The 21457-nt window shown below is 58.0% G+C and overlaps 2 protein-coding genes across 5 annotated transcripts in view; one reads left to right on the top strand and one right to left on the bottom strand.

Annotated features, from left to right (window-relative positions):
* FYCO1 (FYVE and coiled-coil domain autophagy adaptor 1) overlaps positions 1 to 21457 on the top strand; it is a 74580-nt gene that overhangs the window by 46457 nt on the left and 6666 nt on the right. For 3 of the 4 annotated variants that reach the window (XM_045049228.1, XM_023248072.2, XM_023248080.2), the window contains 2 exons: positions 13990 to 14085; positions 16867 to 17077. In XM_045049228.1, coding sequence (XP_044905163.1) covers positions 13990 to 14085; positions 16867 to 17077 — 307 coding nt within the window. Of the gene's footprint in view, positions 1 to 13989; positions 14086 to 16866; positions 17078 to 19135; positions 19349 to 21457 lie in introns of all 4 variants that reach the window. The other variant, XR_006592048.1, reaches the window with a different exon arrangement.
* Positions 1298 to 6479, bottom strand: CXCR6 (C-X-C motif chemokine receptor 6). The gene is made up of 2 exons (XM_011291106.4): positions 6226 to 6479; positions 1298 to 3205 (listed from the first exon to the last, which is right to left on the bottom strand). The coding sequence occupies exon 2, from the start codon at positions 3182 to 3184 to the stop codon at positions 2159 to 2161; it is 1026 nt and encodes a 341-aa protein (XP_011289408.3). The 5' UTR covers positions 3185 to 3205; positions 6226 to 6479; the 3' UTR covers positions 1298 to 2158.

Here is a 21457-nt window from a genome sequence, read left to right as displayed (position 1 = left end):
CCTCACGGGCACTCCTGGACGGAGGGCGGCCCTCAGCCGGTGGTGCGGATGGTGAACTGGGCCCTAGGAGGCCGAGCACCTCATCCCGGAACGCACAGGGCCGGAGCCCTGCTCTGCCCGTCACGCCACACGGCTGCGGGGCCCCCGGTTACGGCTTCTTCACGTCCTCCTTTCCAGGCAGGGCCTCCGTCTCTCGTTCTGGGGAAGTGAGGGGCCGGGGGCCCCTCCATCAGAAGTGCTAACCCTTGAGATGAACGCACCAAGGGGGGGGGGGCATGTGAAACTCCCACTTTGAAGCCAGTGTGTACTTTTTATTTTTTTTCCTGTTGCTTTTTTTTTTTTTTTTTTTGTATTTGAAGCCAATTTAAAGAAGATAAAAGTCAGGCTTGTCACCATAGAAAGGGCAGAGTTTGCCGTGCAAGGAAGCACTCAGTCCACAGGGCCTGTGTCCCGTGAGGCTGCCGCCCTCCAGGGTGCATTTAGGCACGAGTGTGAGACAGTACAGGGGTCACGTGGGCCTGCGAGGCCCGGCCTGTGCGCAGCTGGACCAGGGTGCGTGTGACACGCCAGGCGCCCTTCCCGCGCCCTGCCAACCCGCACGGGACAGACCTGCGGCCTCCGTGTGTCACTAGGTCTTGAGCTGTCACTGCCGTCTTTGGGGCCCTCCCGCCCCCAAGTGCCCCCTGTGCTAACGGTTCTGTATGCACTGTCCCAAGTCCCCCCCCCACCCCCACCCCCCAGCCCCCAGAGGTGGGGGCTGTTATGGCCTGTGTCTCGCCAAAACAAAAGAGGTTAAGAGATTGCCAGCTGGTCATGCTCACCAGTGAGCACCGGAGCTAGGGCTCCACGACAGCCCCGTAGCCGCACCGCTCAGCCGGGCCGGACCCACCGCCCTGCCTGTGCGCTCGCTCGCTCGCTCTCTCACCGTAGGTGATTGGTCCTCTCCAGTTTGGTGAGTGGTTTTGCGAAGCATGAGCCAGAAAGACAACTTTAAGCCGATAGAGCCGATGGCTACAAGGATCTAGTCTAAAAACCACACACAAGCGTCTGCCACTTAGAGCTACTTCATCGTGTGACCGTGTTACGGAGGTGACACAAGCGCACCTCACATTTTGGGCAGGAGGTTGAAAGCCACGGTGAAAGCATCATCACTGGTGTGTTCCATTTCCTTGATCGGGCCGCGCCCTCAAAGTTCACAATTTTAACTGCTTTCCCAATGCTCTGAGCCCACAAGTAACCACCTCCAGTATGTGCCAAGCATACGGTAAAGTAAAATGTGCCTGGGGATAAACATAGCTTGGAGACTTTAAAAGGGTTTTATTTCGTAGCCACGAAAGACATATGCCATTTGATATGCGTGCGTTTGTATCCTACATACACTGATACATGATTTATCTGCGTGCGAGCACGTCGGGCGTTGGCCAGCTTCGTTTTTAAATGAGCAAACCCACCCAAGAATCCGATTCAGAACTGCTGCTGAGATCCATGATGGTCGTAAACTCTGCTTTGCACGTTCTCCTAGCATCCCGTGGACCGCCGGGACCCTCAGCTGAGTAATTCGTTCGGGCCGTTCATGTCCCCTGGTGTTCCTCCTTCCGAGATTAATCGAAGAGAACATAATCGTCTCTCTATATAAAGGCGAAACGCGAAGGTGAGGCGGAACCTGATCTCATTTCTGTCAGGTACCTGGCGATTGAGGTCTGAGCCCGATGGACGAGCCCTCGTTTTCACGGCTGTTCTCGTCTCCCCGCTTCCCAGTGGCCAGAAGAACCTTCTGTACCGAGAGCCTGGAGTGTCACCTGCCCTCAGCAGCTTTGTGGCCATGCTCCCCCTTCAGCATCCGATCCCAGCCCCCACGGAGGAGGGCCTAAGGTCTTAAGGGTCGCACTTCATTCCCTCGGAGCCAGCATTCTTGGGGATGGAGGAAGGAAAGCCCTTCCGGGTTTTAGAGCCCTTCCCCCAACCCTGAGCTTTAGGCCTGAGGGTTTGAGAAGAGAGCAGATTGCGTTCATGCCTGAGAAGCAGGCGCCCACACCGGCTGCCGCGTGCCTTCTCCGTGAGAATGCGTAAGTCCTAAACAAAGCCTTCCTCGTGGCGTCCAGAGTGCACAGCCATGCTCCTATAAGCTCCTGGGCGGCTCTCCAAGCCCGGCCGAGGCCTACAGCTGGAACATGCTGGTGGCCTCCACGTGATGAGAGGCAGAACAGGTCTTGGAGGCATCGTCGGAAGACTTCCATTGACCTGAGACCCCCAGGTAAGGGAGGCAGCCAAGGTCTTTCACGAGTTTCCAGAAGTTCCTCCGAAACTTCAAGCCAACAAAGGCATAGAGCACGGGGTTAAGGCAGGCCCGCAGGTAGGCGATGGCCTCCGTCACGATGATGGCATAGTGGAAGCTGGTCATGGTGTAGTGCTCCCAGTTCGTGCTGCGGATTAGCTTCACGAGGTTGAAGGGCGTCTGGGTCAGCAGGAACGCAGCCACCACCAGGAAGATGACCTTCAGAGACTTGTGCTTCTTGAAGCCTCGGGCGCGAAGCAGAGTCTTGATTATGACCGAGTAGCAGACAATCATGGCGACCAGGGGCAGGAAGAACCCCAGTGTCATCTGGGTGGCGAGAACCACAGTGGAAATCTCCTCGTCGTGATAACCACAGACGAGCTTGTCGAGATAGAGGACGTGGCCGTAGATTATCTGCGGCAGCGAAAGCAGCAGGGAGGCCCCCCAGATGAACAGACAGATGGCCTTGCCCCAGGCCATCCGCCTCGCCTGCTGGTTGTAGGCCTTGGTGGCCCGAGCCACCGCGACGAAGCGGTCAATGGTGACGCAGGCGAGGATGAGCATGGATGTGTAGAAGTTCAAGGTGTAGATGCCCAGCAGGGTCTTGCACAGGACGTCGCCGAAGACCCACTCGTGGATGCTCGCGTAGGCCCAGAAGGGCAGGGTGCAGACGAACACCAGGTCGGCCAAGGGCAGGTTCACCAGGAACACGTCCGTCAGGCTCTTCAGCTTCTGGTAGAAGACGTAGATGACCAGCACCAGCGCGTTCCCCGCCAGGCCACAGATGAACACCCCCAGGTACATGCAGGGCAGAAAGACCTTGCGGAACTCCAGGAAGCGTTCGTGCCCCCAGCTGCCGTCGCTGGAGGTGTTGAAGAAGCCGGGGTCCGCGTAGTCGTACTCAGCCATGGCGTGCGTTCTGATGAACACCTGGGAGGCAGACACAGGAACTCCAGTCAGGGCCGAGGGGGACACCTCCTGTCCTCCCACAGTCCTGTTGCCCCACTTTTAGGGGGTGCGTAGTCATCTCCTGAACCCACCCACCTGAGTTCTGGTCAGTGGCAGCACATTCCAGTATCCTGGAGACAGCCAGAGCTGAGGGGCGATTGCCTGGGCGGGATGAGGGACCCTGAATGGGCCCTAAGATTCTAAGGCTGTCACCCGCCTCACAACACATACCTGACCCCCATGCTGACCCCCATGCACAGTCCATAAAATCCTGTGCCAGCTGGCCTTGAAGGCAAAGGTCACCATGTGGTGGAGTGTGGGCATTGCCCTCCTGGAAGTGCAGAACTTTCTTTTTTTTTTTTTTTAACCTACTTTCATTTAATATTTATTTTTGAGAGAGAGAGAGAGCGTGCGCACACACACGCCAGCTGGTGAGGGGCAGAGAGAGAGGGGGAGACACAGAATCTGAAGCAGGCTGCGGGCTCCGAGCTGTCAGCACAGAGCCCGACGCGGGGCTTGAACTCACAAACCGCGAGATCATGACCTGAGCCGAAGTCGGAAGCTTAACCGACTGAGCCACCCAGGCGCCCCAAGAACTGCTCTCTCATGGTCAGGCCTGCCTTCGTCCGCCCATCCTGGGCCTCATTTTCTGTTGAATGAGAGCCCTGAGCTGCTAACTGCGGAAGCTAAGCCAAGTAGCCCCCCTCCCCGGGGGCTCCACCATTGAGGAGACTTCTGCAGACCAACAGGGGCTCGCGGGCTGACCCTCTCCCACCAGGGTAGACGGTCCGTTCTGTCTTTTCTTGCCCTTAGCTGCCTAGATTTAGGAGGTGGGGAGACAGGCATGGGAAGCCCCGGCTGCCCAGCACTGTGGCTGAGCTGGTCACGGCCGGGGAAGTGGGCAGCTGCCCTCCCAGCCCAGCCCCAGCCCAGCCGGCCCCTCACCGCCCGTCACACGACCCTCCTCCACCGGAGCCTGGTTTCCTGAAGACTTCTTGATCCCCAGGACCCTCTTAAATGGAGCATCTCCCCAGAAGGGAACATCACTTTAGCTTTCGAGACTAGCAGTTTATGCCCAAGGGGTCTCCTTGAACAAATGGAAGGCCCGCCAGCGGGGGGCCAGCCTTGCAGTGAGGCAGGCAACGGCCACCACAGCCGCCTTTCTTGCCCGGGGCTCCCGGCCTTTCAGGGCCGTCACTTCCCTCTGCCCTGTGACCCTGCCGAGGAGCAGGGACAGGACGCAAGGGTGATGTACTCGGGCGTGAGAGCAGAGGCAGCTACGGCAGCACCGGCCCTGGGGAGCCAGGTCACTGACCTGCAGAGAGCCGGCACGCAGCGGCTCATTTCCGGTGACCCAGGGCCATACCTCGCTAGCACCTCGAGAAGGCATTTCGAGAAGAACAGGCATTTGGTGCAGCAAAGGCAGAATGTCAGCCAGCCGGACAAGGGCGTGTACAAGGAGAGATCACGTCTTCCTTTCTGATTGACTTGAGGACTGGTATCAGCCCTGCCGGTCCTCCTAGGAACAGAGTGCCCTTTCTCTGCAAGGAGGAAGCTCGCCTTGGGGTAAGACGCCTCCGTGAAAAGCCCCTGCCCCTCAACCACAAGATGTGAGATCAGTAAGGGTGGCAGGCCAGCCGTAATAACGCTACCCCGCCAGCCGTTCGGACTCCTGGGTTAAGTAGGTCAGATGATGTGTGTGTGTGTTCCTGCTTCACGCGGGGACAGAAACATCTTTTTCAGCTCTTAGCATGTGCACAGGCGGCTCTGCTCTCCTTAAGAGTAACATCACATCTCCATTATTGCCTGCCTCCCTCTTGCCTTTTTACAAGAAAATCCTCCTGGTGCTGGCGTTACACGTTCCCTCAAAGGGCCCGTGCAAACTCGCTTGTGATAATTGGCAAACTTGGGTGCTGTGCCGACGGACTGGAAACCGCCCAGCTCTGTGCAGATTGAGTAGCTGAGAATGAGTTTCCCTTCCAGAAAGGTTAAGATCATTCATTTCTTTGTCTTGAGTAGCCAAAGCCCTGTGTTGATCTATGCAACTTTTTTTTTTTTTTTTTTAAGTAATACAGTATTCAGCTTTGGAAGCAGTGTAAATGTCTGATACTGAACAAATCAGCAAGTTACAACTCAGACAGACAATAGAATATAGCTCAAACTATGTTTAGGTTTAGGAAGTGCTTTTAGTGAGTCGGGAGAAAGCAGTACGCTTAAATTTCTCACAACAGAGTAAGTCTGCACAATTAGCATTGGCTGTTATGTATTCCAATGAATGGATGTCCAAAAGGATGTAAAATTGGTCATGATTCTGAACTTTATTTGATCATAAACCCCTTTGAGAATCTCCTAAAAGCCACAGACCTTTTCCTCAGATGTGCATATATCTTAAGTAGGCTCCACATCCAACGTGGGGCTTGAACTCACAACCCCGAGATGGAGAGTCGCACGCTCCACGACTGAACCAGCCAGGCACCCCAGTTTTGACTATATGTTCTAAAACATTTATAAAAAAAAAAAGCCCAGAATTGATCAGCAGCTTGCGTCTGGCTGTGGAGTCGGGGCTGACTTCTTTCCCTTCCCCCTAAGTCTCTCCTTTTCTGAAGTCTCTGCAGTGGTATATTGACTTACCTTGAGAAAAGAAACTAGACAGCCGCCCGAGAGAGCAGCCAGTGTTGTAAATTATAATGAAGAAGAGACGAAAATGGAGATGGAGAGATTATTCCGTGAACAGATGTGGACAGTGGCCAGCCTGTCCTGGTCTCCCGGGGAGGGTACCCCCAGTGCCGTCAGCTTACGAGCACGGACTGTGTGCCCCGAACCCCGCTAAGTCATTTCCACAATTCTCTAGTCGTGGGGCAAAGGCAGAATTCAGACCGAGAGCGGTCGGGCTCTAAAGTCTGGGCATTTACACGGTACTGCACCGCGGGCAGGGATCAGAGGACCCCAGCAAGCCGGGGTTAGCACCTGCCTTTTAACTCTAAAGAAGACAGATGACTCACCAGTGGAGAGGCGCTGTCGACGTGTTGCAGAGATGAACGTTCACAGCACAAGGTCTGCCTCTACCTGTCTGTGATGTGGTCCGTGTTTCCGTTGAATATCTTCTGAGAGCCCTTGGTTGGTGATCATAAGAGACCCGGCCCTACCCCCGCCTCGTACATCAGAATCCACATGACCTGCCTGCACGCGCGTAATTTGGGAGATCAGAGATAGGGAGCAGCGGCTCCGATGCGCTACCCTCCCTGCCGCCTGGCTGTGGACGCAGTCATCTGTCAGGACCTGAGAGGGTTTCTGTTTATAAACCGAAGGGGAGCAGTAAGTAGGTCTGGCCCAGGCAGCCCACTGACGATGGTGGCATTTGTACCGTAAGATTACTTCACTCTCTAATCCTGTCCCTTTGGAACCGTTTGGGTCTGGACCACTGCAAAGTGCGTGCTGTGGCCTGGGTTCTGGATATGCTTGATAGCCACTGACCCCCACTCAAAAAAACGGCAGCCCTGCAAAGTCAGTGCTGTCCCCATTTATAGATGGAAACACTGAGGACCCCAGCCAAAATAACAGCCCTGCGTGTGCACAGCTAAAAACTGGCGCTTCCAGGATACAAACCCAGGTCTCTGGGGGTGTGGACTCCATTTCTGCTTTCCCAGCAGCAGACTCGCGCTGAGCCACCAGGCCTCCCTCCCCTGACCCTGCACCGCGTTCAGCCCGGTCCCCACCGTGGCCGGTGCACGTCTGCTGGTCACACGGGCTCCTGTGGCTCTTCCTAAGGGCAGGGTGTCAGGCACTGGGAGCAGGGGCCAGGCACGGCCTAGGACCTAGGGACTAGCACTCAGCTCCACTAGGAGCCAGGCTCCGCGCTGGGTGCGTCTCACCTAGCCGTCCAGCCCTCGTCCTTCACAGATGAGTAAGCAGAAGGGTCGAGAGAGGAGCTCGCTTGCCCGTGACACTCCTGTCCCCCGGAGCCGCCAGGTCACGAGGGTCCGTGTGAGTGTGGAGCTATCTGGGGGGTCCCAGCAGAAGCTTGGGAGACCGCCAGTGGATGTTCAAGGCCTTTTGAACGAACTAGTTCAAACGCTCCCACCACACTGGTACACACGAACGAGATGTTCTCCTGAGGGCAGGAGCCGGGAGGCTATGCGGGGTGTCTGCCTCTGGGCGGACGGTGGGGGGACACGGGCCAGTGGACGGTGAACGGGCTGAACCAAACACCGCAGGCGAGCGGGGCCAAAGCACCCCTCCTCTGAAAGAGGACTTTTACGACAGACATCCCTTCAGAGTGAGCCAGCCTTTCATCTTGGGACCTTCGGAGAGAGGAGCTTTTTTCCCCGGGGACAGGCCAGCTGTGTCGTTTGGGACCAGTCCACAGAACAGAGAACAGCCTGAGCTTGTCAAGCACCCTCAACGCGGCCATGCCCTGCTGTCTCGGACGTGCAAGCATCTGCACCCCGTGGGAAGAGACGGGGCTCACCCCGGTGCCCCCCACCACCGTGTGCACGCTTGCTGGGGGGGCAGGTATTTGAGGGGGCACGTCGTCACCCTTCACTAGGGGAAAGCTCTCCAGCGAAAGACTTGCAACTGAGCTGGAGGAGGGAGCCGCTCACGGCGTCGGAGTCGGGGCGGGGTGGGGGGCGGCACAGAACCTTATTTCAACCACTTTACAAAACGCCCACTTGCAACTTCTCGTCTGCCGATTGGGAGTGCTCTTTGTTTTGAAGACCTTCCTTTTCTCTGAAACCAAGCTCTAAGCATTCTTACGGGCAGACACCCAGGCATAGGTCCTAGACTTCCCCCTGGAATACTGAAACGTTTTCTAAGCAGAACTGGGGGAAGGACAGACGGAAAGCAGCGGCCGCGCCTGCTGCGGATCTGTCCTGGAAGTCAGCGCCGACCTGCTCGCTTTTCCCGGGCACCTGACGTTCCCAACCCAGAGCCCGGGGGGAGTGTCCATCCCAGGACCCCGGAGTGAGGCGGTCACTGCTGCTGGCAGAAGTCTGGCTGCAAAGCACTGGTGGATGACGGGGGCCGTGGAGGATGAGTTAGGACCGAAAGCCTCAGAGAAATAGCCCAAGCAGTGAGCTGGGAGCGGCGTGCCCGGTGATGCCTGGCTCTTGGTTCTGAGGTTAGGCATGCGGCTTTGGGTGTCGCGGTCGGACCGCGGTTACTAAGTAATTAGAAATCAAAATACCAACAAGTGTTCTTCATCGCTTGGTACTTGGGTAAAAAAGGAAGCCACTGACTAAAAGGAAAACTACTGGGAATTTACTTTGAACAGTAAAATGTGGAAATGCCCCCGGGTCCCACACTGCGGTTCCCCGCGCAGCTCAGCCCTGTGCTGCAAGCCGGTGCTGTTCACGAGCATTGTCTGCGAGGACGGACGTGTCCTGCGTCCGCGCTGCCCCCACACGGTGGCCGTGGGGCACCTGAAGTGTGGCCACTGCAACCAAGGAGCCAAGTTGTTGGCGTTTTAAAATTTTTGATGAGTTTGAGTTCAAATGGCCCCTTGAGGCTGGTGGCGGCCGAATTGGGCAGCACGTCGTAAGCAGAGAGCCGGAAGCTGGCCTGGGGACTGTGGACCCTGGGTAATCGGGCACAGTGAAAAGGGCTGCTTAGCGAGGCTAGGAAGGATGTCAGCAAGAGACTTAGGCCACGGGGGGGTGGCTTTTCAGGCACCTTGCCTTCCTCAGCCAGTCCCAAGGGCCAGAGGACCTGCTTCCCCAGGCAGCTTGCAGGATTGAAATTATACAGTAATTAAATGAAAAGGCAGACATTTTGATTTGTGAGCGGAAACTATTGTAGAGAACCAAGCCGGGGGGACCTCACCTGTGACCCCTCACCCAAGCAGGCATGGACCCCTGGACTGCATTGCCAGGGATTTCCTCACCGTCCGCTGGTCCCCTTTATTCTTAACTTGGTTCTAAAGTAGAACCTTGGTCATGTCCTCTGTTGGGGACATTTGGGACAGAAAACCAGCTTACCCAGGGCACACAGTCTAGACATTTATTGAGCATAGACTGGCGGGGCAGGACCCCCCAAGGGACGCCAAGGTGACCAGCCCCAGAGGGTGGAGCAAGTTGACAAACAGGTGTGCGTGCCTCGAGCCAAGTTCAACTCTCCCGACCACAGGCTCTGGATGGAAACTCAGCGGGAGAGGGTGTACACGTCGTCAGCGGTCACCATAGCTAGCAGTGGGCTCCTGTGGCCAGAGCAAGGAGAGGAGGAAGGGCCTGTGGGCAGCGAGCTTGTCTCTGAGAAAAACACCGCAGTGGCAACAGAAGGAAATTGTTCTGGGAGGAGTTAGGGTGCCCCCTAGTGGCCTTGCTTTTGTTCCCTGGCATTCCCAAGCTTGTTTGTAATCCTCCGATTTAATTTTAAATTTTGTTTTAATCCTGATCTAGAAAAGTCGCTTTTCTACCGCATCCCACAGTAAGAGACACGTTTTACAGGACCACCCAAGGGGTTGCGTGCATGCACAGAAAGGCAAAGCAAGAGCCTCGTGAAACAGTACTAACCCTTACAACGTGCGGTATACTGTTGCATTGGTACTTTTTTTAAATTTTTTTTAATGTTTATTTTTGAGGAAGAGAGAGAGACAGAGAGCACGAGTGGGGGAGGGGCAGAGAGAGAGGGAGACACAGAATCCGAAGCAGGGTCCAGGCTCCAAGCTGTCAGCACAGAGCCCGAGGCGGGGCTCGGACCCACGAACCGTGAGATCATGACCTGAGCTGAAGTCAGACGCTCAACCGACTGAGCCACCCAGGCGCCCCATATTGGTACTTTCCGCTCACGTTCTTCCAACGTTGGTCATAACTTACTAAATTGATTCATGACCCACTAAACGGGTCGCGAGCCACAGTTTGAAAAGCCCTTGAGAAGAAACCTCTATGCCCCTAATCGTTACCCTCGAGAGGGCGTCACCCGCCCATGCCTGCCTTGCTCAGCTCCCTCACGCAGGGTCTCAGCCTGGGCCGGCAGGGGCTGGGGACCTACCCTGGGAAGCATGTACCCACGGGTCATCAGGGCTTGTCGTGGTCGGAGATGGGGAGCTGGAGGAAGAGGAATGACAGGTTAGGACATCTTTTATCCTCGATGCTGGAAAACCAAGAGAACCAACTACAGCGTCGGAGTTTATTCCATCCCTGCTTACTTGCTTCTCTCGCACGGTGTCTGCACTTTGGACGAGGATGAAAGCAAATGGCCTGAGCGGCCTCGGGCCCTTTCTGCTCCTCAGGAGCCCCGTGTCCGTGGGCGTCAAGTGGGGGTTGTATAGTCAGTCCCTTGAACACCCTCTTGCACTGACTGACCTGTGATTCTGGATCTGGAAGCCGGTGGCTGCCAGGGCGAGGGAAGGAGGCGGGCAGGGAGGAGGTCAGACTGGGACAGCGAGGGACCAGGCTTGCCCTCAGTAGCAGCAGGCATGTTCTCGCCGTGCCTTCCCTGGCAAGAGTGGAGAAGGCCGTGGAGGGTCCTTTGAAACACCTTGCCTCCTCAAGCCAGCGCCGCCTGGAGCCCATCTGGTTCCGCCCCCTTCGCCCGCGTGGAGGAGGGACAACAGACCTCGGAGGAGGGAAGGGCACCAGAGTCACAGCCATAAAGCCAAGGCTGGAACCACCTCGGAGTGACGACCCCACCCGGAGCCACACGGCCTCTCCTGCCTCTCCTGCCTCTGGAGTGCCCACTTGCTCAGGGCCACGCTCCGCCCCTGCAGGGCAGGGTGTCTGAAGACGGGCTGCGCCGCTTACGGCTGGCCGACGGGGACTGTGTGCGGACAGCTCCGGCCGGGCAGCTGGGTACTAGTGGGTGCCTGGTTATCTAGGCAGCTCCTTGTGCTGGCCCCGCCACCACCCACTCGCGGCAGTGCCTGACAGCCGTCTCACCCTCCAGCAGCCGACAGAGCTAAATGCCAGAGGGGCTGCTGAGCCCGGTGGCGAGTGGGCGTGACATCTTGAAGCCCCGTCTCGTGCCGGAGGCTTCCTGGGAGGCCAGAGGCCTCTCCCTGGGCAGCACCGGCTCTACCCCCGGACAGAGGGGCCTTGTAAGTCAGCAGTGGGCGCCCTGCGAACCCAGCATCTGCCACACCATGCGTGACCCGGTCTCCAGCCCTCCGGGACCTGTCCTCGGTTCTTCCCTTTGTCAGCATTTCTCCGCCCTCTTCTGAATTTCCACGCGAGCAGTTTGCACCCCTACGTCTGTCGCTTAGCAGGCGGCGAGCGCACCGCGTGGTTCCCGCAGACGGCAGCGGCCGCCCCGTGTGCGCCGGGCCTACTTCCAAAGGGCCCTCAGCCCAGGGAGAGAGAGGACCCAGAGAAGAGAAGGAAGGCCCGGGGTGACCAGGGCCATGGTAGACGGGGTGCAGGGAGGAGTGGGAAGGAGGGCTCGCGGGTGGGAGCAGGCTGCACCTGCCTGTGTACCTGACCCCGGGGAAGCTGCCTGTCGCATCCCCCACACTGTGCACACCGCGCCGTCCGTGCAGGTGCACCACCACGTGTGCCGACGCCACGGCCCCATAGGCGAGTGACAGCCGGGACAGGCTTCGCGGAGACCCGCTGGGTGTCGTCTGCTCTAAACCACCCCTTTCTGCCCCCAAGCGGAGAGCCCCTGGCTGCTCAGGGGGACCTTCAGGTAGACCATCTGCAGCCGCTCCCCACGGGCACATCTTGCATCCCGACCTGTCCGTGTCGGTGCCTCTCCCTGTGGAAGGATGAATGTCCCGCCCCCGTGGTCGTGGTCGTGGGCTTGGCCGTGGGACTCGCCTGGCAGTGAAATGTCAGCAGGGGCGGGCGGAGAATCCCCTGCAGGCAGAGGTGATGCCTGCCGCCTCCAGGCAGAAGCTCTGGGCCTCAGCCGCTATGCTCTCTTGAATTCCTGGTGTCCCAGGGACGGTATCAGGTCAGGTCCTGAGCTCAGCTGAGCGCAGGGATCCCCGGGCATGGCTGAGGGCCGCCCGCCGTGCCGCCCAGACTGCGCCGTCGGCCGGGCACACCGGTTTTCCAGCACAAATCACGGCTGCGCAGTGGGTGTGAAGGTGGTGGACAGAGGGCTGTCTGAGCACGTGGTCCGGACGCTTGCTGCCAGCCACTGACCTTGCACGTGCCACTGTGTATGCTGAGACCCCCCCCCCTTCTTCCAGCAGGATGCTTCCAGCTGTGTGTGTGTGTGTGTGTGTGTGTGTGTGTGTGTGCGCGCGCACGCGCGCGCACGAGTCTGCCTCAGACAGAGAGCGTTTGCGGGACGCGGCCCGTGCCCGAGTCAGTGTCCTGTGCGGTGCCCACCCCACCACGGACCGGGGCTAACCTCTCCAGGCACTCCAGCAGTAGGCGGGGTGGGGTGGGGTGGGATGGGGCAGGACTGAGTTCACTCAAGTTCCTTCAGGGCCTCAGAGGTCGAGTGAGTGTCCCCCGGGGCCAGGCTGGTGAGAACCCAAGGGTACCTGTTGGCGGTGGGAGGGGGGCGGTTTGGGGCGCACTGACCTCACCCCGGAGACCTCTGGGGAGAGCCCTCCGGGCAGTTGAGAAGGGGGTTATTGTGACATTTGGGGAAGAAGCTGTGCCAGGTGGGAGATCTTCCTTATTGACACCTGCCCACGGGGCAAATGGCTCTTCTTTTCTGGACCTAAGTTCTCTAAGCAGAACCGTGCACTCAAGCTGGTTGGGTCTGACGCCCCACTCGGCCATTGGCTGAGCGGACACTGGGGCCTGGCAGGGTGAGCAGGAAGCTAGAGTCGGGGCGTGGGGCTCGGGCCCGCGTCTCGGGAGCTGCCTGTGCCTCTGTGGCCCCGTCAGTGAGGAGGAGGCCTGCAGTCTGCACTCCCAGAGCAGGGGGTTCAGGAAGGGCTTAAAATGTCCCACCATCAGGGCGCCTGGGTAGCTCAGTCGGTTAAACATCTGACTCTTGGTTTCGGCTCAGGTCATATCTCACAGTTCGTTAGTTCGAGCCCCGAGTCAGGCTCTGTGCTGGCAGGGCAGAGCCTGCATGGGTTTCTCGCTCTCTGCCCCTCCCCCGCGCTTGCTCACTCTCTCGCAAAATAAATACACATAAAAAACTTAAAAAAAAAAAAAATCAAATGTCCCACGGTCAAATAAATGCAGGAACGCTAGCTTTAAATCCAGGAGATCACTTTGTTGCAGGGTTCCTAGAACCTCGAACTTACTGTGTAAATACGCGGGGACTCTCTACGAGAGGGCGTGTGCTGCCCTCCGCCCCTGGCCCCGGCGTCCCACAGGGCACTGTGCGGAAAGCACGGTGTGTCTTCATTGGCAGCTGGCACCCACCGCCGGCTCTCAGTGCAGCCGATAGTGGGCTGTGAGGGAAAGAGGCGATGTGGACGTGGCTTAGGTCCACTCTCTGCCCATGGCCGTGCCCCTCGGCTCCCTCCTGGCCCGCACCGTTCCCTGGGTGTCCTGGTTGCCCCCGAGATGGGCCAGAGCAGGCTTGGCTGTCACGGGTCCCCAGGCGGGACCCACGGTGCTGCCCACTGCTCCGCTGGCTGGCGCGGGGTCGGACGGTGGTCCTTTGTGTTGCGGGCGGCCCCTCCCTATGCCCACCAGAACCCCAGCAGGGAAACCACTGAGGCCTCGTGGTCTTCTCCCCATCCTGCCCGCGTGGCCCCAGCCCCTCGCCCCTACCTGGAGAGCCTGCCGCAGCCCCTGTCGTGGCCTCTGTGACTGAAGGATCCCAGGCAGTCTGAGCTTGGCCACGTGACTCCAAGGCTGTGGGACCCCCAGGTGCCGATGGCTAAAATGGCTGTGTTCTCGTGTGTGACGTTTCAGGGACGCCGTGTCAAACTCGCTAACCCCTGAGGACACCGAAGACATGCTGTTGGGGCAGGATGCTGAGGTCTGCTTGCTGAAGTCTGGAGAATTGATGTGAGTGACTGAGCCCCGAGCAGGGGCTTCCCAGGGGGCCTGGGGGACAGGAGCACCACAGGGGGAGCCCCGGCCTCCAGTGCCAGAGCCGGGGGCACCCCACAGGCTGACTCGGCACCCATGATGGCTTTCAGTCTGTGCTTTTATTTATTTATGTGTTTAACTTTTTGTAATGTTTGTTTTTGAGAGAGTGAGGAGGGGAGGGGCAGAGGGAGAGGGAGACACAGAATCCAAAGCAGGCTCCAGGCTCCAGGCTCCGAGCTGTCAGCGCAGAGCCCGACGCGGGGCTTGAACTCAGGAACTGTGAGATCACGACCTGAGCCAAAGTCGGAAGCTTAACCGACTGAGCCACCCAGGCGCTCCAGTCTGTACTTTTTTCTTAAGGTACAATCTATGGACAGTAAACTTCCCCCTTTATGTGGACAGTGCTTAGACTTTGACAAATAATACACTGTAGTCAATCATCCCGCCAGTCTCCATGCCGGGCGCGGCCAGTGGCTTCTGTGATCTCAGGGGCCTCCGATCCCACCCGGCTCCGTGACCCGGTTCTGCCGAAGAGGGAACGTAGGTCCAGAAAAGAACAGTGATTCAGCCCCGTGTGACCACAGTGAAGACGGAGAGCGGTTCCCTCCCCGTCGGAAGTTCCCCCGTGTCCCCTTAGCGTCATCCCGCTCTCACACCCATGGCCCTGTGTTCTTCTTTTTTGAAAATAACTTTTTTGTTTTCTCACTGTGAGAGCAATACGTTTTCATTGTAGAACAATAGGAAAATAGAGACAAGGAAACCACTTCGGGGGAGAGCCTTCCGGTTTTTTTAAATACATAGGTACCTCATTTTTCAACACAAACGGATATTCTACATCTCATTTTATAGTCTTGTAAAACCCCACACTGCGTGAGTATTTTCATGTATCCTATTCTTCTGTGTCGCGTCCAACGGCTGCATAAGTCACTGCATTGAGTCCCGTACTCATGCGCTCACTCACACGTATTTATTCAGCACCTACTAGGTGCCGGGTATGTTCTAGGTCCTTGGAGTACATCACTGAGCAAAACAGAGCCCCCCTGTTGAGCTTATATTCCAGCAGGGGTTGACAGACATTAAACAGGAATACACAAGTAAATTACATACTGTGTCACAGGGTGGCGCTGGCCGTGGAACAGAAACAAAGTAGGGTGTTTATTTATTTTTGAGAGAGACAGTGCAAGTGGGGGAAGGGCAGAGAGAAAGGGAGACAGGATCCCAAGCAGGCTCCACGCAGTCAGCACAGTGCCTGTCGTGGGCTCGAACTCACGGAACCACGAGACCATGACCTGAGGCTCAACCAAGAGTCAGACGCTTAACCGACTAAGCCACCCAGGTGCCCCACATTCTGGGTTTTTTAATCCTTGATTCCTCTTCTCGTTAGCATAGCTTGGGGGGGAGGTATTTCCATCCGTCTCCATACCTCTGAAGGCAGATAGAACTCTCAGCCCCGTGACTTACTTGCTGTGCAGTCTTGGGCGAGTTACCTAACCTCTCTGAGCTTCAGTTTCCACTGCCGCATCTCGAAGGGGACAGTAACATTTTCGCCACGGAAGGCAGTTTGGTGGAGTGGACAGGTAATGGCTTCCTATCAGACCTGTGTGGGCCTGGACCAAGTTTCTTCATCTGTGTGATTCTTGGCTTCCTCATGTGCAAGGGGGAGCACCCTGCTTCCTCACGTGGCCGTGGTGATAGCACATGAAGCCTGCGAGCAGAGGGCCCCGCACGTAGTGGCCACCACCTTCTCGCTTCACAGTCGAGGGGATGCGACTCGCCCGAGGCCACGCCGCCCCTGAGGTGGCAGCTCAGCACTGGAGGCCCTGTCCTCGCATCTCGTGCTCATATGCTGGCTCCCGACTTGCACGGTCCAGGAGGGGGCGCCACCGAGTCGGAAAACAGGCAGCCTCAGGGAGCAGTCCCCCCTCGGCCAAGTTCATCCTCTGATGTATGCCTCACACCCGTCAGCGGGCAGGCCTGGTTGTCCTCGTTTGCAGATGAGGAAACTGAGGCTCAGGAGGAGGGAAGGGAAGCAAAGCAGGTACCGGAACCCGGGTCCCTCTGGCTCCACACTCTGGGCCCCGCACAGGACCCCAGGAACAGAGGAGCTCACTGTCACTAAACCCTTAAACTTACGGAAGCGGCTGTTGTCCAGCTGACGAGCGTTAAGACCGGGGACACGGTCCCCGAGAAGCCTGCGTCCCCGAGGCCATCACCCTGCCCCACCGCCCCTGCCGTATAAAGAATCTGGGACGGCTGCGTTTAAGAAAATCAGGGTGCCCCCTTGCAGTCTTACAGCAGGCCCCAGATTTCCAGAGGGCGGGAAGTTTCTAATGACGTGCGTGCTTCCTGCTGGTGCTAATGACATGAAGGGCGGCAGGGAGTTGGGGAGGGGACCTGTGCTGGGCAGCAGGGCAGCTCCGGGAAAGCTGCAGAAAGCCGAGGCCTCCGCACCCGCTTCCCGTTCGCGGCGCGTGGATCGCCTCAGGCCGTTCTCCTCTCCGACAGGCTTGCAGGGATGTGCCAGCCCCACGCAGCCGGGACTGTCACCTGCGTGCTTTACACGCGGCCCCGGTGCCTCGACCCACACTGCGCATCCAGGTTTCTCGCACAGTTAAGCGTGTTGGTCAAGGGTACCCAGGCCTTGTCCTCCCAAGAGCCTCCAGGGCTTCCGGCCACCTCTGAGCCGCAGACGAGCTGGCCAGGGGACTCAGGCACTTTGCCCGTTTGATCCGGGCCCCCTCCGCCCTTGGGTTTTAGGATAAAGTTACCGCTGACGGTGGAAGAGATCGCCAACTTCGGGGAGAGCAACAGGGAGCTGTTCGTGAGGTCCAGTACCTACAGCGTCATCCCCATCACCGTGGCTGAGGCGGGCCTCACCATCAGCTGGGTCTTCTCCTCCGACCCCAAGAGCATCTCCTTCAGCGTGGTCTTCCAGGAGGCCGAGGACACACCGCTGGACCAGTGTAAGGTAAGGCCGGCCCTCCGCCAGCGGGGTGCTTGGGCAGACCTTCCCTGGTGCGGGGCCGTGGCTGTCCAGCCTTCTGCTGGGCAGGCCTCCCCTGGAGTGTTTGGGCCTCGGCCGTGAGAGGGACGTGGAGAGAAAGCAGGTGGGCGGGCCCTCCGGGCTGCGTTCCATGGGGCAGGCAACGCTCCTGTCCTTGGCCGGCTTGGGAAAGGAAAGACCTTGGAGGCTCCAGAGCACTGTCCTCAGGCGTCTGAAGGTTGCTCCTGTGTCAGACATCTCCGGTCTGACCTTGGGACAGGTCAGTGGGTGAAATTGCGAAGAATACAGACATGTGACCCGCTTTAAGGATCCTTTTTTAGCCCGGCTGTGCAGAGCAAGAGGAGGGCACCGTGGAGGAGGTTAGGGGGCATGGGCCCCAGAGACCTTGCCAGAGACACCTGGCCATTGTGTCCCTTGGGTGGTGGGTGGGGCTTGAAATCTCGGTGGCAGATGCAAGCTCATAAAGTCCTAAGACATTCTCAGCGTGGCGTGCTGATGATGGCCTGGACCACGGGTCTCAGTGTTGTCTGCACGTTAGAAACACCCAGTCCTGAGGCCACCGCCACACCACTCGGTCAGAATCCAGGCAGGGGGTAGCAGAGTGTGGACACACAGGCATCCCCAGGTGCGTCCGGTGAGCCTAGCTCCAGGGGCTTGGGAGCCAGAATAGAAAGGATGGGTGGGATCCAGAGCCCGGGACAGGAGGTTGAACAGGACTCCGTGGGTGGCTGACTGACTCAGCAGAGGGGAGAGGAGCTGGTTTGGGTGGAAATTCTTGTCCCGTTTGACACACTGTGGGTGGGAGGACCGGTGAGGACGGCCAGGCTGGCCTAGAGCTCAGAGCGGCCCTTAGCGGCTATACCGTGCGGAAACTTCCAGGTGCCAGCAGTGGCGAGAAGAAGGGTGGGGGAGAGCAGTTTGAAATCGCCTGAAAGGAGCCTCCTGTGACGTCTGCGTGACAAAATCCCTGAGTCCCCCCCACCCCCCGCCTGTGGGGCGCTGGCTGTGGGGGGCCCTCGGCGAGAGGCGGGGTGCGGCCCCGAGCTGAAGGAGACCAGGCTCGCCCTGTGCGCCCCGTGCCTGTCTGGCTCGCTGTCGTGTCCCCTGCCCTGTTGGTACCGGCTCGTGGCAGAGACGACTCTGTCATTCCCGCCCTCTCCAAATTCACTCCTACGACTTAATTCCAGCCTCCTTGAGTTGGCCTTGTTCTGTGGAGCCTCTCATCCACGCTCTGCCCCCCCCTTTCCCTTCGGGGGGCCCCTGGCCGTGCTGTGTTCCGAGCTCGGAGCCCTTACTCCCTGGGGTTCCAAGGCTGCCCCCGGGCGGTCCTGGGGCTTGCGGTCCGGGAGCGGGCACGGACTCCGCCCTGCAGCTGGCGTGCAGGGCTCACGTTGGCAGATGAGGTCACTAAGAGGCAGAGTGGCTTGCCAGGGCCAGCGCCACGCTCAGCAGGAACTTGCCTCCGGTAGCCGGGCCGTTCGCCCCCACAGCCCCAAGACCTACCAGGGACCAGCACCACGTCGTCCCGCATCAGACACCGGTGGCTGTTTGTGGCAGGGACAGGGGAAGGGACTCAATCGGGTGTCCAGGCCTTTGCTGTTCCACCTGTCCACGCATGGCCGAGCTGTGGGCCTCTCCCCATGTTCAGTCGCTCACCCGCCAAACCCTCACGGCCCTGGGAGATCTGTGTGGTTCTTGCGGGCTTGGGGACCCGGAGGAAGCTTCCTCATCTCTGGCGTCCAGGTGACCTCCAGGGGTCAGGACTACCCGTGTGTTTCTCAGAGTGGACGCCAGGGGGCAGAAGGAGCCCGTACACGGGGCGAGCGAGAAGGGCTTTCGGGCACTGTCTGCCTTCAGGAGCCCAGCATCCCCAGCCTGCCGTGGGACTGCTGTTATTTCTGCCCGAGGTCCCCTGAACAGACATCAGCCTGGGAACCTGTTTCCAGGTGCACGTCCTCAGCGGCCGTCTGAGGGACTCCCCCTGGGATCCCCCGACTCCCCTGACCAACCTGGGCCTTACAGGAAACTCCAGGGTCCAGAGCAAATTGCAGCACCCAGAAGTGTGATTATGGAGGTGCAGACATGAGGGACTCGGGGTCTGCTCACAGCCACTTCCTGAGTTTCTGCTGAACCCCGGGCTCTGTCGCGCCTATCAGAGCTAGAGAGAGAGAAGGGACAACGTGAGATCTGCCCTTCAGGAGAGAGACCCTAGTGAACAGACAACCATGATTCCAGGTAGAGTGTCATGGTGGGGACGGGCGGGCACCTGGGGCGCAGTGATCAGGGGAGGAGGCCTTGGGCCACGCCAGGAGACGTGCCCTGGTGGAGGGAGCCACACAGCACAAGGCCAGGCCCATCTCTGACAGCCCGCAGCAGACACTGCCCCGTCCCCGGGCCCCCTCCTCTCCAGAGTGTTTCCACGGGGACAAGGTCGTTCCTCAGCACTGAGATCAAAGGCTGTGAATTTGGGAAGACGCTTGACCAGAGAAACAGTAAATCAAGGACTTGAGGCTGCCTGTGTGCCGACCGCTGTCTTAAAGCCTGGGGACAGAACAGGAAATGGGACCCAGGCCCTGCCCTCTCTCTGGGTGGGGACCCATGTTTGGCCAGAGAAACTCAACAGCCTGTCTGGGGCCACAGAGACTCAGGGGAGGGACCAGCACCGGCAGCAAGGACGCTTGACCTTGTATTTTTTAGACAGCTTTACTGAGATACAGTTCATATACCAAATAATCGACCCATTAAAATACAGTGTATTACAGCTTATGTAACCATTGCCACTCTAATCATCCCCAAAAGAAACATCATGGCCAGTCACTCCCAAACCTCCGCCCCCCAGCAACCACCACCGTGGCCTCTTGTGGCCTCTTGTGACTCACTTCTTCCATGTAGCATAGAACCCTCACTTTGCACGGGAGCCCCAGGCCACAGGAACCCGTCCAAATATAAATGAAACCAACTCGTGCTGTCTCGCAGACACATGGTGTAAATCAGGGCACGGCCGCCCAGGCGCTGGCGCTGGTGGGAGGCACCCCCAGGGCTCGCACAGCGGAGACCTGCCTCGGGTTTATTCCAGAGACCACTCCCCGCCCCCCCCCCCATCATCTTCCTATCACTGCAGCTGCATGAGCCTTGGCCAGAGAAAATCTCATAGATTTTGCCCCCGGTGGGAAAACAGGAGTCAAGACGTGTGAAAAGTCTACAGAATAGAAACTTCTAATGCCCAACGAGCTCTCGGTGGTTGCTTTGCAATCAAGGCCGTAAATGCTGAGGTTGAGGTGTGGGGCGCCCAGTGGCCCCTGTGTCAACAGCAAGCCTTCCTGTCCAGCGGCTCCTTCCTGCCTGTGCTTGCTGGAATGTCCAGGCTCAGAATTGGTAGGTTACGGGCCACAGAAGCAGACCCAACCTCTCAACCGCTCAGAATTCTCAGTGCTCGATGGAAATAAGAATGCGAGAGACCGTTAATGGAACTTGAGGAGACCATGTGCAGAAGTGGCCGCCCCAGAGCCTACACACAGTAGGTCCTCATTCATCTTGATCCCACCCAGGCCTGTCTTGGGCTCTACCTACTGCCTCTCCACCAGCAGCTCCCAGCCAGAGCAAAGGTGCTGTGGCATCCGGAACGTGCCGTGCACAATTCTCTCCCATGCTTTTGGGACCTCCCACTTGATTTTTTTATTTCTCTTCGGCCCACGGGTTATTTAAAAGTGTGATGATTAGTTTATAAATATTTTGGTATTTTCTTTTTTTTTTTTTTTAGTTGTTTAATGTTTATTTCTGAGAGAAAGAGAGACAGAGAGAGAGCATGAGCAGGGAAGGGGCAGAGACAGGTGGAGACACAGAATCTGAAACAGGCTCCAGGCTCCGAGCTGTCAGCACAGAGCCCGATGCGGGGCTTGAACGCACGAGCCGTGAGATCATGACCTGAGCTGAAGTCGGGGGTTTAACCGACTGAGCCACCCAGGCGCCCCAATATTTTGGTATTTTCTAGAGATCTATTCACTTTTTTTTTTAATTTCTTTTTTAACGTTTAGTTTTGGGAGACAGAGAGAGAGAGCATGAGCAGGGGAGGGGCAGAGAGAGGGAGACACAGAATCCGAAGCAGGGTCCAGACTCCGAGCTGTCAGCACGGAGCCCGACGCGGGGCTCGAACTCATGAACTGCGAAATCATGACCTGAGCTGAAGTCGGCCGCTTAACCAACGGAGCCACACAGGTGCCCCGGAGATCTATTCACTCTTTTTTTTTTTTTTTAATTTTTTTTTTCAATGTTTATTTATTTTTGGGACAGAGAGAGACAGAGCATGAACAGGGGAAGGGCAGAGAGAGAGGGAGACACAGAATC

The sequence above is a fragment of the Felis catus genome, chromosome A2 (genome assembly GCF_018350175.1).
Source record: "Felis catus isolate Fca126 chromosome A2, F.catus_Fca126_mat1.0, whole genome shotgun sequence".
Taxonomy (NCBI): domain Eukaryota; kingdom Metazoa; phylum Chordata; class Mammalia; order Carnivora; family Felidae; genus Felis; species Felis catus.
Note: the sequence above shows the minus strand (reverse complement) of the source record. Positions and strands in the feature narration are given on the sequence as shown.

Bases quoted from the DNA above. Each gene is read 5' to 3' on its own strand.
- CXCR6 (XM_011291106.4), bottom strand. From the start codon at position 3,184: ATGGCTGAGTACGACTACGCGGACCCCGGCTTCTTCAACACCTCCAGC.